The 18,444-nt window shown below is 33.8% G+C and overlaps 1 protein-coding gene across 2 annotated transcripts in view; it reads right to left on the minus strand.

Annotated features, from left to right (window-relative positions):
- Positions 1 to 316: 316 nt before the first annotated feature.
- The window catches only part of LOC127519114 (E3 ubiquitin-protein ligase SH3RF3-like), a 114,549-nt gene continuing 96,421 nt past the window's right edge, over positions 317 to 18,444 (minus strand). Inside the window, exons 6-9 of one of the 2 annotated variants that reach the window (XM_051906575.1) lie at positions 14,560 to 14,786; positions 12,282 to 12,616; positions 5,389 to 5,729; positions 317 to 3,017 (exon numbers count right to left, since the gene is read on the minus strand). In XM_051906575.1, coding sequence (XP_051762535.1) covers positions 2,849 to 3,017; positions 5,389 to 5,729; positions 12,282 to 12,616; positions 14,560 to 14,786 — 1,072 coding nt within the window. In that variant the 3' untranslated portion in view covers positions 317 to 2,848. The remainder of the gene's footprint in view (positions 3,018 to 5,388; positions 5,730 to 12,281; positions 12,617 to 14,559; positions 14,787 to 18,444) is intronic. The other variant, XM_051906573.1, reaches the window with a different exon arrangement.

Genomic DNA, 18,444 nt, shown 5'->3' on the forward strand with positions numbered 1-18,444 from the left:
ATAAAAAGAGTTTGTGCTTTCACAAAGAGTTTCACTGTACCATCACTGTAAACGAGCTTCAGTAAGAACAAACCTGTGAGTGAATCTCACCAAAACATGTCCGGGTCATATTTCAGTCCAAAAAAAACCCAAACAATAAAAATATTATATTTAATTTTATATATATATATATATATATATATACACAGTGGTGGTCAGAATTATTGGCATCCTTGGTAAATATGATCAAAGATGACTATAAAAATAAATCTGCATTTTTAATACTTTTGATCTTTAATTCATAAAATTAGCAAAAAACTAACCTTTCATTGAAGGAAAAGAATTGAAAGTGGGGGGAAAATCACATTATGAAATAAAAGTTTTTCTCCAAAACATGTTGGCCACAATTATTGGCACCCTTTTATTCAATACCTTTTGCAACCTTTTCCTAAGATAACAGCTCTGAGTCTTCACCTGTAATGCCTGATGAGTTTGGAGAACACCTGACAAGAGATCAGAGACCATTCCTTCATGCAGAATCTCTCCAGATCCTTCAGATTCCAGCTCCATGTTGGTGCTTCTTCTCTTCAGTTCACTCCACTCATTTTCTTTAGGGTTCAGGTCAGGGGACTGGGACGGCCATGGCAGAAGCTTCATTTTGTGCTCATTGACACATTTTTGTGTTGATTTTGATGTTTGTTTTGGATCATTGTCCTGATGGAAGATCCAATCACGGCCCATTATTGGATTTCTAGCAGAAGCGGTCAGGTTTTGTTTTTTTATCTGTTGGTATTTGATAGAATCCATGATACCATGTATCTGAACAAGATGTCCAGGACCTCCAGCAGAAAAATAGGCCCACAGCATTAAAGATCCAGCAGTATATTTAACCGTGGGCATGGGGTACTTTTTATCCATGTGTGCACCAAACCCATCTGGTGGGTTTGCTGCCAAAAAGCTCTTTTTTTAGTTTCATCTGACCATAGAAACCGGTCCCGTTTGAAGTTCCAGTCGTGTCCGACAACTGAATATGCTGGAGATTGTTTCTGGATGAGAGCAGAGGATTTTTCTTAAAACCCTCCTAAACAACTTGTGGGGATGTTGGTGCTGTTTGATCATTTTTTTTAAGGCTTTCTGAGACTCAAGACTCAACGAATTTCTGCAATTCTCCAGCTGTGATCCTTCTTTGGCCACTCAAACTGTCCTCCTCACTGCGCATTAGGACGATTTAGACACACGTCCTCTTCCAGGCAGATTTGTAACATCTTTAGTTGATTGGAACTTCTTAATTATTGCCCTGATAGTGGAAATGGGGATTTTCAATGCTTTAGCTATTTTCTTACAGCCACTTTCTATTTTGTGAAGCTCAACAATCTTTTGCTACACATCAGAACTATATTCTTTGGTTTTTCTCATTGTGATGAATGATTACGGGAATTTGGCCTTTGTGTTTCCTCATGTTTATACTCCTGTGGAACAGGAAGTCATGGCTGGACACTTTCATGATCACCCTGGTGTGCTAAAAAAATGTAAATATGAATGGGAATATACTTCAGAGATATTTTACTCATAAAAAATTCTAGGGGTGCCAATAATTGTGGCCAACATGTTTTGGAGAAAAACATTTATTTCATAATGTGATTTTCCCCCCACTTTCAATTCTTTTCCTTCAATGAAAGGTTAGATTTTTGCTAATTTTATGAATTAAAGATTAAAAGGATAAACAATGCAGATTTATTTTTATAGTCATCTTTGATCATATTTACCAAGGGTGCCAATAATTCTGACCACAACTGTATACATACACACACTCACACTTCAAGTTTGGTGTCAGTAAGTTGTTTTTTTTTTTAAAGAAAAATAATACTTTTATTCATCAAGGACGCATTCAATTGATCAAAAGTGACAGTAAAGACATTTATAATGTTACAAAAGATTCTATTTTAAATAAATGCTGTTCTTTTGAACTTTCTATTCATCAAAGAATCCTGAAAAATGAAATATATGACGGTTTCCACAAAAATATGAAATAGCACTACTGTTTTCAACATTGATAATAATACGAACAACTATAAGCACCAATAATAATTGATAATAATTATTATAATAAAAAAAAAATTATTCCAAACTTTTGTAGTGTGTGTGTGTATATATATATATATATATATATATATGAAAATATACATTTAAATGTTATTGTGACATTATTTTCACAAACGCAATTTAACTGTAAACTCTCATTATTTTTGAGTATTTATAATTCTCAATCCTGTAATGCATTATTTTTCATTTGAATGAGCATAAAGGCACTACTATACTAATACTAACATGCTGTATTAATAATTACCATTTAAATAACATATCATGGATTCATTTGCATTACAGTAATGAGAATATAGTGGGGAAAATAGTCAAAAATAATGCAAAATGCAAAATAATAAAATGTTGATTTTGGTGTGAAATATGACAGGTTTGATGAGCTTCATCACTCACTACATTCATCTGATATCTCTATGAATAACATCCTCGTGTCGTTCTCATTCAGATCTGCTGATTAAAGAAGGAAAGAAAAGCGAGGATGAAGCGGTCGCTGCAGGAATCTGTGAGGACCTGATGAAGATCTGAGATGTGATCCACGCACGCGCACAAGAGGGCGTTGCAGACTCACACGCTCCTCCAGATGAGCCCAATCCACATCATTTATTCCTAACGGATGTATGAGGACGATGGCAGTGAAGATGCTCGTCTTTGTGCTCGTCTTCATGACTGTGTGTCTGCTTCTTCTGGGCATTATGAGCATGAGATAGTCCAGACGATCCTGGAGATCCCGTCATGGGAATCAGAGCTTGTTGGCTGGTGTGTTTCTCATCTAGAAACTCTCCACGAAGCTGCCGGGAAAGAGGCCCGTCCGGCCGGTGCGCTGAAGCGTCCCCTTGTACCAGCCGTCCTCACGTTTCTTGTGCACGAACACGATGTCGCCCTCCTTCAGCTCGATCTCGGCCTCGCTCTGTGGCGGGTACGGGACGAGCACACGGTACCTGATGAGAGGAGAACGGATGTGCTTTATAACGGGTGAAACATTCACACAGACGAGTTCTGCACAGTATCTGCAGGGTTTTTAAATCAAATTAATGAAATCAAATTAATACCATTTCCTTCAAAATTTTATATATATTTCAAGAAATCATATATAATTAATAAATTAATTTTAGTGATGTAATAATCACAAAGCAGTTGATCATTTGCACATATAATAATATTAATGCATACTGTGATTGTCTATTTATCTTTACGTTTTAACTCTTTCCCCGCCACTGACGGAATCCGTGTTTTCACTGTTATACAGTAGGGGGCGCTATTACACATCTTCTGAAAGAGTACAGAATCTCCAGATCAAAACACAGATGAAGAAGCAGCAGAAACAAGTGATTGAAGCATTGCTGACGCACATAAATGACACGATCGTCAAACATCAAAACCGTCGAACGTTACTGAATGAAATGATGAACCATGAAGAGGAAACGACTGTGAAGCTTTGAGATGTTGATGGACTCCATCTACTCCATCTGTGTTTTGATCATCGCTCTGAATCCCATCCGGGCGAAGTCTTTGATAAAAACACGATTTTCTCAACTTTTTTTTTTTTTTTTTGCTTTTTTATGAAATTTACCCATATTGAAGTGTTGATAAAAAAGAATGCATGGCAGGGAAAGAGTTAATAAAACATTGTCCGATTACTGGTATATATGAGCGAAATAAATTCATACGCACACCGTTTTTGCCAATTTGTTCCTCACTTTTGATGTAGGATTTAGGATCAAATCCAATCATATGTGCGTTTTATAAATGAGAGCGTTGACTTTCAATTCAACAGTCCACAAGAGGGCGAAACTATGGAAGCTTGTTTCCGCCATTAAATAAAAAATAAAAAAGGTACAATTCTGATTTGATCTCTTGAAATTCTGACTTTATAACACAATTTCGAGTTTATATCTCTTAATTCTGACTTTATATCTCGCAATTCTAAAATAATTAGCAATTCTGACTTTATATCTCAAATCTGATTTTATATCACACAATTCTGACTTTATATCTCACAATTCTGACTTTATATCTTGCAATTCTGACTTTATTTCTCACAATTCTGACTTTATATCTCACAATTCTGACTTTATATCTTGCAATTCTGACTTTATTTCTCACAATTCTGACTTTATTTCTCGAAATTCTGACTTTATGACTCAAAATTCTGACTTTATGACTCAAAATTCTGACTTTATAACACAATTTCGAGTTTATATCTCTCAATTCTGACTTTATATCACGCAATTCTGACTTTATTTCTCACAATTCTGACTTTATTTCTCGAAATTCTGACTTTATGACTCAAAATTCTGACTTTATAACACAATTTCGAGTTTATATCTCTCAATTCTGACTTTATATCTCGCAATTCTAAAATTAGCAATTCTGACTTTATATCTCAATTCTGACTTTATTTCTCACAATTCTGACTTTATATCTCGCAATTCTGACTTTATTTCTCACAATTCTGACTTTATTTCTCGAAATTCTGACTTTATGACTCAAAATTCTGACTTTATGACTCAAAATTCTGACTTTATAACACAATTTCGAGTTTATATCTCTCAATTCTGACTTTATATCTCGCAATTCTAAAATTAGCAATTCTGACTTTATATCTCAAATCTGATTTTATTTCTCACAATTCTGACTTTATAACACAATTTCGAGTTTATATCTCTAAATTCTGACTTTATTTCTCGCAATTTTGAGTTTATAACTCGCAATTCTGACTATTTTCTCGTAATTTTGAGTTTTTAATCGCACAATTCTGACATAACTTGCAATTTCGAGTTTATGTCTCATAATTCTGAGAAAAGAAGTCAGAATTGTGAGATAAAAAGTCACAGTTACCTTTTTTATTTTTATTTAGTGCTGGAAACAAGCTTCCATACAAAACGGGTAAATAAAAACCAAACAATATTGCTCTAGAACAAACATGCCGGTTAAAATGTGTTTATTTTTAAACTGAAGTGCACAAAAGTATGAAACCTAGGCTCTCGTTTTTGTCATTTTTTCAACAGTATGTTATTGCATTCAAATGTGCATTTTTATCTCTAGTTTGAATTTTAATTTGCCAGCCATAGTGAGGAGATATTTACACCGACACTCTTAAAAATGAAGGGTTTTTTTGCAGCGATGCAACAGAAGACTCATTTTTGGTTCCTCAAAGAACCAGTGAGCAGTTCCATTTTTTTTTTAGTGTGAAGAATATTTTAATAATCTTTTTCCATTTTGTGCATTGAAAAGCTTCCATTGATGTTAAAGGTTCTTCATGGAACCACAGATGCCAATATAGAGGCTTTTTTAGGAGTGCAGGCTCACCTCTCTCGGGATAATGGCTTAGGTTCGGGCCGGACGGCCAGCGGTGAGGACGAGCAGGCCTGTCGAGCTGGTGGAGACACAGAGAAGTTGAGATCCAGCGAGCCGGACTTTCTGTGCAGAGGCTCCATGCCCATGGCTCCCTGCATCTCGCTCTCGATGGGGCAGGATCCGGCCCGGCCGTGCCCGCCGGCAGACCGCAGCTCCGGAGCCATGGCTCCCTGAACCGAGGACGAGGTGGAGGCCGGCTCATGTGTGGGAGAGATGGATGGCGGCGACCGAGACTTCTTTTTGGCTGCGGCTCCGGAAAGCAGTTTGAGGAGACCACTGCTCTTCTTTTCCTTCTGTGTGAGAAACAGACACAGATACTGGTGTTGTCATGAGCCGCGGACGGAAGCAGTCATAAAAATGGAATTTAGAGTAGAACACGGAATGTCACGGAACTTGGCAAATGTTGGATGAATAAATCAAAAGTAGGGCTGCACACTTAATTAAATGCTGCGTGACGTCGTCTATATAAGAAATTACATATGAACATTGTTAAAACTTTATTTTTAAGGAATTATTATTATATTATTATAATTATTTTAGCATCACTGATATACTATTATAGTTTTTTTTTAATATTTCACATTTTCATTTTAATTTAAGTTAGTTTTAGTAATTTTGTTGTACATTTCTGTCATATTTATTATTGTTTTTTTTGTTTTTAAATATGTCTATATCGTTTTTATTCATTTTTACTTAATGAAAACAATAAATGTTGCTTCAGCTAGCTGAAAAAAAATCAGTTATTTTAGTTAACGTTTATTTTATTTCAAGTAACGAAAACGCTTTTTTTATGGTTTTAGTTTTAATTAACGATAATAACCCTGTTCTGTAGCACTCTGTTTGCCAAAAACTAAACTGAATTTACATTTTATTACTTTTTAAAAGATTAATTAAATTACACTATTTTCGATAATAAATTTGTAATAAATCTAGAAATATTAAAAAGGAGAAAAAAAAAACATTTCATGGGGGCCCTATTATTGTAAAAATGATAAGAAATTATTAAATCGTTAAAGTTTTAAGAGTTAAATTAATAAGACATGCCTTTCGATCATTAAAACTTAAATTATTAAAACAGAATATTTTATGCCTTAATTTGACTACCACCATTTTAGATAATATATTTTTATTAAATCATAAATCCAGAAAATTAAAACAGGCAACACAGAAATTCTGAAAATAAATAAATAAATAAATAAATAATAAAAAAATAATTAAATTTTTAAAACAGAATCCAGAAAAGTTAAAACACAGAAATTTTTAAAATAATAATAACGATAAAAAAATAATTAAATTATTAAAACGGAATCCAGAAAAATTAAAACACATACAGAAATTCTGAAAATAATAATAATATTAATTCATTCATTAAAACAGAATCCAGAAAAATTAAAACACAGAAATTCTGAAACAAATAAATAAATAATAAATTAATCAAAATATTAAAACGGAATCCAGAAAAATTAAAGCAGACAACACAGAAATTACAGTAAAAAATAAATAAATGATAAATAAAATTAATTAAATTATTAAATCAGAATCCAGAAAAATTAAATCAGACAACAGAAATTAAAATAAATAAATAAATAAATTTAATTAAATTAATTTATTAAAACGGAATCCAGAAAAATTAAAACAGGATCCAGAAAAAATAAAAACAGAATTTGAGGAAAAAATAAAACGGATTTCACTGGATCGTGCTCTTTAAACAGAAGGTGATCTTGTGAATCTGCTGATGGTAAGAACAGAGGGATATTTGAGTTCTCGTGTCAGTAATGGTTGTTCTGCTGCTGTATGTGGGTGTGTGAGGTTTATCTGGGAAAGTCATTCTGGGTTTTGGTGGATCTGAGCCACACTCAACACTCCCAGCACAGCTGACGGCAGAATCACACGCAAATCCAAACCAGGCCACTAGGAGGCGTCTGAGATTCAGCTTCTGATCTGAGCAGAAAGAACTAATCAACCTGCATCTTCTCATCTCATGTTCTCTAAAGCTGAGCCTCAAAACAAGAGCTTATTCTCAACATGATCCTGCGCTAATGAGGCGGGAAACAGTACGAACACACCAGGACTCAGTTACTCCTCAACTAAGAGCTTGAGCTTTAAAACACACTGTAATAAATGGATTCGACTGCACTGACACGATCAGATGAGGACTGAACTTGAACTGAATTCAGATGAATAGTGACAGTACTGTCACACAGACCTGAATCTGAACACAGTCCGATGAGAAGATCCGTCACTGCTAACTTTTCATTGCCACTTTAAAGTGACTCAGTGCTAAATTCAGCTGAACAGCAGATCACACGACTCCACACAACACAAACATATTACATCAAACAGCAATCATTTCAGATTTTTACTTGTGTGTTGCTAGGGTGTTCTGGGTGGTTGCTAGGTGGCTGCTGCCGGGGCATTCTGGGTGATTTCTAGGCAGTTGCTAGGGCGTTCTGGGTGGTTTTTAGGTGGTTGTTGCTGGTACATTCTGGGTGATATAAAGGTGGTTGCTGGGGCATTTTGGGTGGTTGCTAGGTGGTTACTGGGGTGTTTCTAGGTTGTGCTGGATTGGTTTCTAGGCAGTTGCTGGGGCATTCTGAGTGGTTGCTAGGCAGTTGCTGGGGTGTTGCTAAGGTGTTCTGAGTGGTTGCTGCTGGGGCTTTCTGGGTGATTTCTAGGCAGTTGCTAGGGCATTCTGGGTGGTTGCTAGGTGGTTGTTGCCGGTACATTCTGGGTGATATAAAGGTGGTTGCTGGGGCATTTTGGGTGGTTGCTAGGTGGTTACTGGGGTGTTTCTAGGTTGTGCTGGATTGGTTTCTAGGCAGTTGCTGGGGCATTCTGGGTGGTTGCTAGGCAGTTGCTGGGGTGTTGCTAAGGTGTTCTGAGTGGTTGCTGCTGGGGCTTTCTGGGTGATTTCTAGGCAGTTGCTAGGGCATTCTGGGTGGTTGCTAGGTGGTTGTTGCCGGTACATTCTGGGTGATATAAAGGTGGTTGCTGGGGCATTTTGGGTGGTTGCTAGGTGGTTACTGGGGTGTTTCTAGGTTGTGCTGGATTGGTTTCTAGGCAGTTGCTGGGGCATTCTGGGTGGTTGCTAGGCAGTTGCTGGGGTGTTGCTAAGGTGTTCTGAGTGGTTGCTGCTGGGGCTTTCTGGGTGATTTCTAGGCAGTTGCTAGGGCATTCTGGGTGGTTGCTAGGTGGTTACTGGGGTGTTTCTAGGTTGTGCTGGATTGGTTTCTAGGCAGTTGCTGGGGCATTCTGGGTGGTTGCTAGGCAGTTGCTGGGGTGTTGCTAGGCAGTTGCTGGGGTGTTGCTAAGGTGTTCTGAGTGGTTGCTGCTGGGGCTTTCTGGGTGATTTCTAGGCAGTTGCTAGGGCATTCTGGGTGGTTTCTAGGCAGTTGCTAGGGCGTTCTGGGTGGTTGCTAGGCTGTTGATGGGGTGTTGCTATGGTGTTCTAGGTGGTTGCTAGGCAGTTGCTGCTGGGGCATTCTGGATGGTTACTAGGCAATTGTTGGGGTGTTCTGGGTGGTTTCTAGGCAGTTCCTGGGGCATTCTGGGTGATTTCTAGGCAGTTGCTAGGGCATTCTGGGTGGTTGCTAGGTGGTTGCTGGGGCATTCTGGGTGGTTTCTAGGCAGTTGCTGGGACATTCTGGGTGATATATAGGCGGTTGCTGGGGCATTTTGGGTGGTTGCTAGGTGGTTGCTGCCGGGCATTGTGGTTGATTTCTAGGCAGTTGCTGGGGTGTTCTAGGTGATTGCTAGGTGGTTACTGGGGTGTTGCTAGGGTGTTCTGGGTGGTTGCCAAATGGTTGCTGGGGCATTCTGGGTTGGTTTCTAGGCAGTTGCTGGGGCATTCTGGGTGTTTGCTAGGCAGTTGCTGGGGTGTTGCTAAGGTGTTCTGAGTGGTTGCTGCTGGGGCTTTCTGAGTGATTTCTAGGCAGTTGCTGGAGCATTGTGGGTGGTTACTAGGCTGTTGCTGGGCGGTTGCTAGGCAGTTACTGGGGCATTCTGGATGGTTGCTAGGTGGTTGCTACCAGGGCATTCTGGGTGATTTCTAGGCAGTTGCTGGGGTGTTCTGGATGGTTAAAAATCAGATCTGTGCATTAGAACTGAAGTGCAGACATTGTGAGATCTCATGAACGCCGGTTCCTTCCCACCTGTGCGTGACTTGGGTGTCTCACGGTCTTATTTTTAACCGTGCATTTGACTCTGTGCTAATTAACAGCCCATAATCAACATGCAGAAATGATTGCTGAAACAACATGTGATCACACATTCAAACACACATCACTCATGTTCATCACATGACCTCAGTGAAGTCTCATCTGCCAACAGAAAGGCTGAGAAAATATTTCTTATCAGCTGCAAATCTTGGTATTTATTTATTTATTTTTTGCTTATTTGCTTAGGCTCCTGCAAATTTCACATATTGTTGGGTTTATGCTAATCATCTTAGTATAATAAATTAAATAATAAAAATCAGTAAACATTTTTGATGCTTTTGTAAAATACAAATTACTAATACAAAGTATCGTCACCACTAAAAATTTTTCCTGAAGCAATTATTAAAAGTATGCGCATCATTAACAGTCGCTCACATCCACGTCTGACACTGACCGTCACATGAGACACGACCCGTCAACTGACGGACACTGAGCTGTCAGATCACGACTGTTACAGTGACTGATGCTGAATGTGCAGCTCTGAAAACACTCCCAACTAATACAGTCAAGAACCATATAGCAACATTACAGTGATTTTACACCGGTAACAGATGTTATTATGGACGACACAAGGTAAAATCATTGTAGCAATTATAGCAATATAGTATATATTGGGTTTACATGTGTATACTGTGAAGAATTTTGATGAAAGACAATTTTCAATGAAGTCAAATGTATTATACTCAAGTGGAGTCAGAAAAATAATCTTGTTTTCCTTTTGAATTAAGTTTATTTTTCTGAGCCCACTGGCAGATATTTGTTCTTGTTTTAAGCACAAACTCACTTAATTTTGATACATTTTTAATTAAACAAGACTTCAGTCTTGTAATATTAAAATACTAGTACTATTAAATTATGATAGTGCTAGTTCTATTAAACTAATTACGACAAAAATGAATTTTGTCTTTTTAGGCATTTATTATGATAACTAGTACTAGTACATATTCATATTCTAGTCATATCCATTTACTATGATAACTAGTACTAGTCATATTCATACACTATGTTAACTAGTACTAGTATATATTCATATTCTAATATATCCATATACTATGATAACTAGTACTAGTCATATTCATACACTATGTTAACTAGTACTAGTATATATTCATATTCTAATATATCCATATACTATGATAACTAGTACTAGTATATAAACTTATACTATGAGAATTAACACTAGAATATATTCATATACAATGTTAACTAGTACTAGTATGTATTTATATTCTAGTTATATCCATTTACTATGATAACTAGTACTTAGTCATATTCATATACCATGATAACTAGTACTAGTAAATATTCATATACTACGATAAATAGTACTAGTTATATTCATATACTATGAAAACTAGTACTTGTATATATTCATATAATATGTTAATTAGTACTAGTTATATTCATATACTATGATACCTAGTACTAGTAAATATTACATATTAGTTATATTCATACACTATGATAACTAGTACTAGTTTATATTCATATACTACAATAAATAGTACTAGTTATATTCATATACTATGAAAACTAGTACTTGTATATATTCATATACTATGATAAATAGTACTAGTTATATTCATAAACTATGATACCTAGTACTAGTAAATATTACATATTAGTTATACTCATACACTATGATAACTAGTACTAGTTATATTCATATACTATGATAATTAGTACTAGTTATATTCATATACTATGAAAAATAGTAATAGTATAAATATATAGTCATATACTACTTATATTCATATACTATGATAACTTGTACTAGTATATATTCATATTCTAGTTATATTCATTTTATTATGATAACTAGTACTAGTCATATTCATACACTATGTTAACTAGTACTAGTATATATTCATATTCAAATATATCCATATACTATGATAACTAGTACTAGTATACATTCATATACTATGATAATTAATACAAGTATATATTCATATACAATGTTAACTAGTACTAGTATATATTCATATACTAATATATCCATATGCTATGTTAACTAGTACCAGTATGTATTCATATTCTAGTTATATCCATTTACTATGATAACTAGTACTAGTCATATTCATATACTATGATAACTAGTACTAGTATTTATTCATATACTACGATAAATAGTATTAGTTATATTCAAACTAGTACTAGTAAATATTACATACTAGTTATATTCATACACTATGATAACTAGTACTAGTATATATTCATATACTACGATAATTAGTGCTAGTTATATTCATATACTATGAAAAATAGTAATAATATATATATATATATATATATATATATATATATATTCATATACTACTTATATTCACATACTATGATAACTAGTACTAGTATATATTCATATACTACGATAATTAGTGCTAGTTATATTCATATACTATGAAAAATAGTAATAGTATATATATATATATATATATTCATATACTATTTATATTCATATACTATGATAACTAGTACTAGTATATATTCATATAGTAGTAATAGTTATAAGGGACAATAAATGCATAATAAAGACAAAATATCTGTCATAATGAATTTGATTTATTATTACTATGATTTTGAATACATTAATGAATTTCTATGAATATATTCATGAGCTTCACTGACCTTCTCCACCTTCTTCTCCTCGTGTTTGGGGAGGCCGGCGACTGCGCCGTGCGCGGGTGAAGCGGGCTGCAGCGCACAGACAGACGCGTCTCCTCCGTTCAGATGGGCCGCGGTGACGTTGGGCGGCGTGATGGCGGCTGCGGCCGAGGTCAGAGGCATGAGGGGTCGTACGGAGGCCGGAGAAAGCGGACTGGACTGCAGCGAGGGATGCACCTGAGGGGCCGCCACCATAGAGAGAGGTCGAGCGGGGGAGCGTGAGGGGCTGCCCTGGGGTCGCAGAGGGGTCACGGCCGCCGTGGGCCGCTCGGGGCTGCTGCTCGCCGGAGGACTGTGGACTGTTTGAATAATAAAAAATATATATATTATTATTGGTTTTCTTAAATACTATTTTTAGTTAATAGTGTCTCGTCATGTGGGTTTGGTGTAGCCCGTCGTGAGTGCGATTAAATGATGTCACAGGTCTCATCTGCAGTGAGACGGTGTCCCGTCCCCGCTCGAGCTTCGCTGCGTTCCTCAAAGTTCAAGAACTGCCGAGAATGCAACCCGGCAATTACTGCCAACGTGAGCGGCAAGGCATTCATTACAGCAGACATCTTATCTGAGCTGTAAAATGCTTTAACAAGCTCCTTTACCACGCTAATGCGTCTTCCGTGAACACACTCGCACACACAGCAGCGCGCCGATCTGACCTGAATAGATTACAGAGCGCGCCACGTTAACACGCTTCATTGGCGCAGAGCTGACACACGGTAAAAACTCCTGCCATCTGCAGCGCAGTGTGTGTGTGTGTGAAGACAAACATTGCAAAAACCTTCAGTATGAACTAACTAATACATGATGTAATGTGCACTGCTATATTGAGACACGTTTTTTTTATTTTAATTTTAGTTAATTTTAGTCATTTTGTCGGCATTTTATTAGTTTTTTTTTAAACATATCTATAGTTTTTGTTAATTTTTATTAGTTTTCATAATTTTTCTCATCATTTTTGTTAGTTTTTTTTTGTATATGACTATATAGTTTGTATTCATTTTTATTTCAGTTTTTATCAATATTTTGGTTTATTTTTCATTTTACATTTTTTAATTAGTTTTTTTTATTATTTTCCATTTTCATTTTAATTTGAGTTAAAGTTTTCATAATGTTGTTGTCATTTTTATTATTTTTTAAGAGGTATAATTTTTTTTTTATTTCAATTTTAGTATTTATTAATATTTTTATTTATTTTTTATTTTCCATTTTCATTTTAATTTGAGTTAAAGTTTCAGTAATTTTGGATTTTTTATTTGTTTGTTAATATGTATAAGCTTTTTTCAGTTTTATTTTTTATAAACATTTTGATTTAATTTTTATTTTTTATTTTCCATTTTCATTTTATTTTGAGTTAAAGTTTTCATAATGTTGTTGTCATTTTTATTATTTTTTAAGAGGTATAATTTTTTTTTTATTTCAATTTTAGTATTTATTAATATTTTTATTTATTTTTTATTTTCCATTTTCATTTTAATTTGAGTTAAAGTTTCAGTAATTTTGGATTTTTTATTTGTTTGTTAATATGTATAAGCTTTTTTCAGTTTTATTTTTTATAAACATTTTGATTTAATTTTTATTTTTTATTTTCCATTTTCATTTTATTTTGAGTTAAAGTTTTCATAATTTTGTTGTAGTTTTTATTAGTTTTTTAATAGGTATAATTTTTTTATTGCAGTTTTAGTATTTATTAATATTTTTATTTAGTTTTTATTTTCCATTTTCATTTTAATTTGAATTAAAGTTTTAGTGATTTTGTATTTTTTATTAGTTTGTTAATATGTATAAGCTTTTATTTCAGTTTTATTTTTTATTAATATTTTGATTTAATTTTTATTTTTTATTTTCTATTTTCATTTTAATTCAAGTTTTCACAATTTTGTTGTCACTTTTATTAGTTTTGCCATTTTTCTTTCTTTTTTTTTTTTTTTTTAAATATGACTATACAGTTATATTTTAAAAAGAATATTTATTTTATTATATTAAAAAAATTAATAATTTTTTTCAGTTTTAGTTGTAATTTTTATCCATCAAGTTAAACTAAATGAAAATGAGAAATATTGCTTTGGCAAATAGCTGATATAAAATAAATCTTTTATTTTATTTTATTTCAGTTAACATTTATTTTATTTCAAGTAGCCAAGATGCGTTTTTTTTTATGGTTTTATTTTTAGTTAATTATAATATGTCAATGCATCATCCACTGGCTGAAACCATGAACTAAAGGGCTCATCCGCACGAGACTCACCTAACTGCATGGCGGAGCGCGCTTGATTGACAGTTTGCTGGCTGGACATGCGCAGACAGTTCTTCATGTGCGGAGACGACGGGCTGGAGAGCGGCGTGCTGGAGCGAGACGCCGAGGCCATCAGGACGGGACTCGAGGGGCCGGCGGAGCCCGGAGATCCAGGAACCACCTTAGACTGAGCCGCTCCAGAGAGACAGGAGCGCGTCTGACCGACGGCAAACGGAGCCCTGCGGACACACATTCACAAAACACGCAGACATGAGCGCTAATGCAACACTGAGTCAGAGCTCTGAAGAGAAGATTATTGAGCGACGCTTCTCAGATGAGTATTGACCGCTGGTCTAGATGACGTGTGTAACGGTTCTTCAGGTCAGTCTTGGCCTGAGGACACTAATGGAGGATTACAGACGGATTAGAAACGGAGATCCCAGAGGAATCAACTATTGACTCATGAATCAACAGAGCAATTTGCATTATTTCAGCACAAAAATCCTGCAGTTCTCATTGTTAGTTCATGTTAGTTAATGCATTCACTAATGTTAGCAAATGAGACCTTATGGTAAAGAGTTATTAAATAAAACAATTACACAAGTTTCAGTTACACAAGTGAATGTTCTTCTGCCTTTACACTTTATCACCAATGATATCCAAAGGTTTTCCAAGGCCTCATTTATAAAGACGTACAAAGAATGATTGATTTATTTAATTAATTATTATATTTAATTATATATATATATATATATATATATATATATATATATATATATATTTAATTATATATATATATATATATATATATAATAATTATTTAATAATATAAATTTAATTTAATTAATAATAATTACTTTAATGATGTCTTTACTACTTTTCTGAGTTAATTAATAATATGTATATATATAAATATAATAAATATAACATTTATTATTATATTTATTTAGTAATATTTATTTAATTTAATTAATAATAGTATATTTAATAATTTACACATATTTATTATTATATTTACTTAATATATATATTTAATTATATATAATATTTATTTATTATATTTAATAATATATATAATAAATATTTATTATATTATAAATATATAAATATAATAAATATATTTATTATATTTAATAATATATATTCAATTTAATTAATAACAATAATATATATTTAATAATTTACATATATTTAATTAAAAATAAATATATATATATTACATTATATATATATGAATATAATGAAAAAATAAATTTAATTAAAAAATTTAATTTAAAAAATATATATATATATATATATTATATATAATTTATTTATTATATTATTTAATTATATATATATATATATATATATATATATATATATATATATATATATATAATAAACAGCATTGGATTATTTTAATTACTGGTATATGAGAGCACAAAAAGTTCATACACATTTTCACGTAAGTTTTTGTCTTTATAAATCCTGATTTACTCCTGATTTTTGACAAAGGATGAAATCCATGAAATTTAGGATACGATTGCACGTGCCGTTTTATAAAAGAAGCCCCTGGTCCCAAACAAAAATGACATTTGTTGAGGGAACAAATTAAAATAAGAAACATGATGTCAGTTTATACCCTGAGTTTTAATCTTGTTTTGTCTAATTTTAAATAATTTTAAGCCTTTTTTTGGGCCGAGTCCAGAAGAAGCACTGATCTAGAGCGAAGTCCTTCCAGAAGATTGAAGCCATCAGAGAAATTCAACCCCTGTTAATGGCAGTAGCTTTAAATTAAATGTTCATCAAGCACATTCTGTCACAGAACCACAATTTAAACTCCAGTAACTATTAAACTCTTTATTCTATATAGTTTGGGATGCAGGAACGAGCGACTCAAATCTTCTGTGTCTGCTGACATTTAACGTTTAATGACTTCATTTTATCGGGCGTTTTGTGCTGCATTAATCAGACTGAGGTGAACCCGTACAGACAGAGGAGTGATGGGTATTTACACCAGTGAATTCCTCCGATACGAGCCGCTCTAAGTGAAACTAATCACGTTTTTATGTTGACCCTCCTGTATGAAGGCCACCTGAGGGAAAATGATTCCCAGAAGCCCAGAGCTGTGGCTTAATGTGTTTACACACACTCCACCTGTCTGAAAACACACACACACACTCCGGAGGATTCACCTCGTCTCAGGCTCATTATCTCTGCTTTCACTGCATGATAGAAAAGGTGCTTTTGTGTTCGCCTGTCGCACATGAAGTTCCTGCAGATGAAGCTTTGCCAGTTACAGACTCACACGTCTAAAACTGCACTGGGAACGCAAACATTTACACCTTTATTTCAGGAGGTTTTGAAACACCAGATGCACAGGCTCACAGGACACCTCAACAATCCTGATGATGAAGAAAATACAGAGACTCAGATTCGAGATAGAGCTGCACCATTCTGGATAAATTGAGAATCATGATTTTTTTTTGTTTAAGATTCTCCCACGATTCTGAATAGACAACAAAATAAGTCATTTACTTAAATATTAAAAAAAAAAAAGAGTTTGAAAAATGAGAATGAATGATGAATTTTTTTTCAGCATTTTTGAACAAATCTCTTGAATGAATGATTCAATGACACACAAACACTTTACTGGTTTCATTACTAGATGAATCAGTGATTTTGAAAGAAATCTCTTTAATGAATGATTCAATGACTCACTCGACTTCACTTGTTTCATTACTGGATGAATCAACGTTTTTGAATGAATCGCTTGAATGAATGATTCAATGACTCACTCGACTTCACTTGTTTCATTACTGGATGAATCAACGTTTTTGAATGAATCGCTTGAATGAATGATTCAATGACTCACTAATAAAGACTTCACTGGTTTCATTACTGGATGAATCAGCATTTTTGAAAGAAATCTCTTTAATGAATAATTCAATGACTCACTCATAGAGACTTCACTTGTTTCATTACTGAATAAATCAGCATCTTTGAACAAATCTCTTGAATAAATGATTCAAAGATTCACTCATAAAGACTTCAATTGTTTAATTACTAGATAAATCAGCGTTTTTGAATGAATCTCCTGAATGAATGATTCAATGACTCACTCAAAGACTTCACTTGTTTCATTACTGGATGAATCAGCGTTTTTGAACACTATCTCTTGAATGAATGATTCAATGACTCACTCATAAAGACTTCACTTGTTTCATTACTAGATGGATCAGCGTTTTTGAACGAATCTCTTGAATGAATGATTCAATGACTCACTCATAAAGACTTCACTTGTTTCATTACTGAATGAATCAGCATTTTTGAACAAATCTCTTGAATAAATGATTCAAAGATTCACTCATAAAGACTTTAATTGTTTAATTACTAGATGAATCAGCGTTTTTGAATGAATCTCTTGAATGAATGATTCAATGACTCAATCATAAAGACTTCACTTGTTTCATTACTGGATGAATCAACGTTTTTGAATGAATCTCTTGAATGAATGATTCAATGACTCACTCAAAGACTTCACTATTTCATTACTGGATGAATCTGCGTTTTTGAACAAATCTCTTGAATGAATGATTCAATGACTCATAAAGACTTCACTTGTTTCATTACTGGATGAATCAACGTTTTTGAATGAATCTCTTGAATGAATGATTCAATGATTCAATCATAAAGACTTCACTTGTTTCATTACTGGATGAATCTGCGTTTTTGAACAAATCTCTTGAATGAATGATTCAATGACTCACTCATAAAGACTTCACTTGTTTCATTACTGGATGAATCAACGTTTTTGAATGAATCTCTTGAATGAATGATTCAATGACTCACTCAAAGACTTCACTATTTCATTACTGGATGAATCTGCGTTTTTGAAAAAATCTCCTGAATGAA

The sequence above is a fragment of the Ctenopharyngodon idella genome, chromosome 9 (genome assembly GCF_019924925.1).
Source record: "Ctenopharyngodon idella isolate HZGC_01 chromosome 9, HZGC01, whole genome shotgun sequence".
NCBI lineage: Eukaryota > Metazoa > Chordata > Actinopteri > Cypriniformes > Xenocyprididae > Ctenopharyngodon > Ctenopharyngodon idella.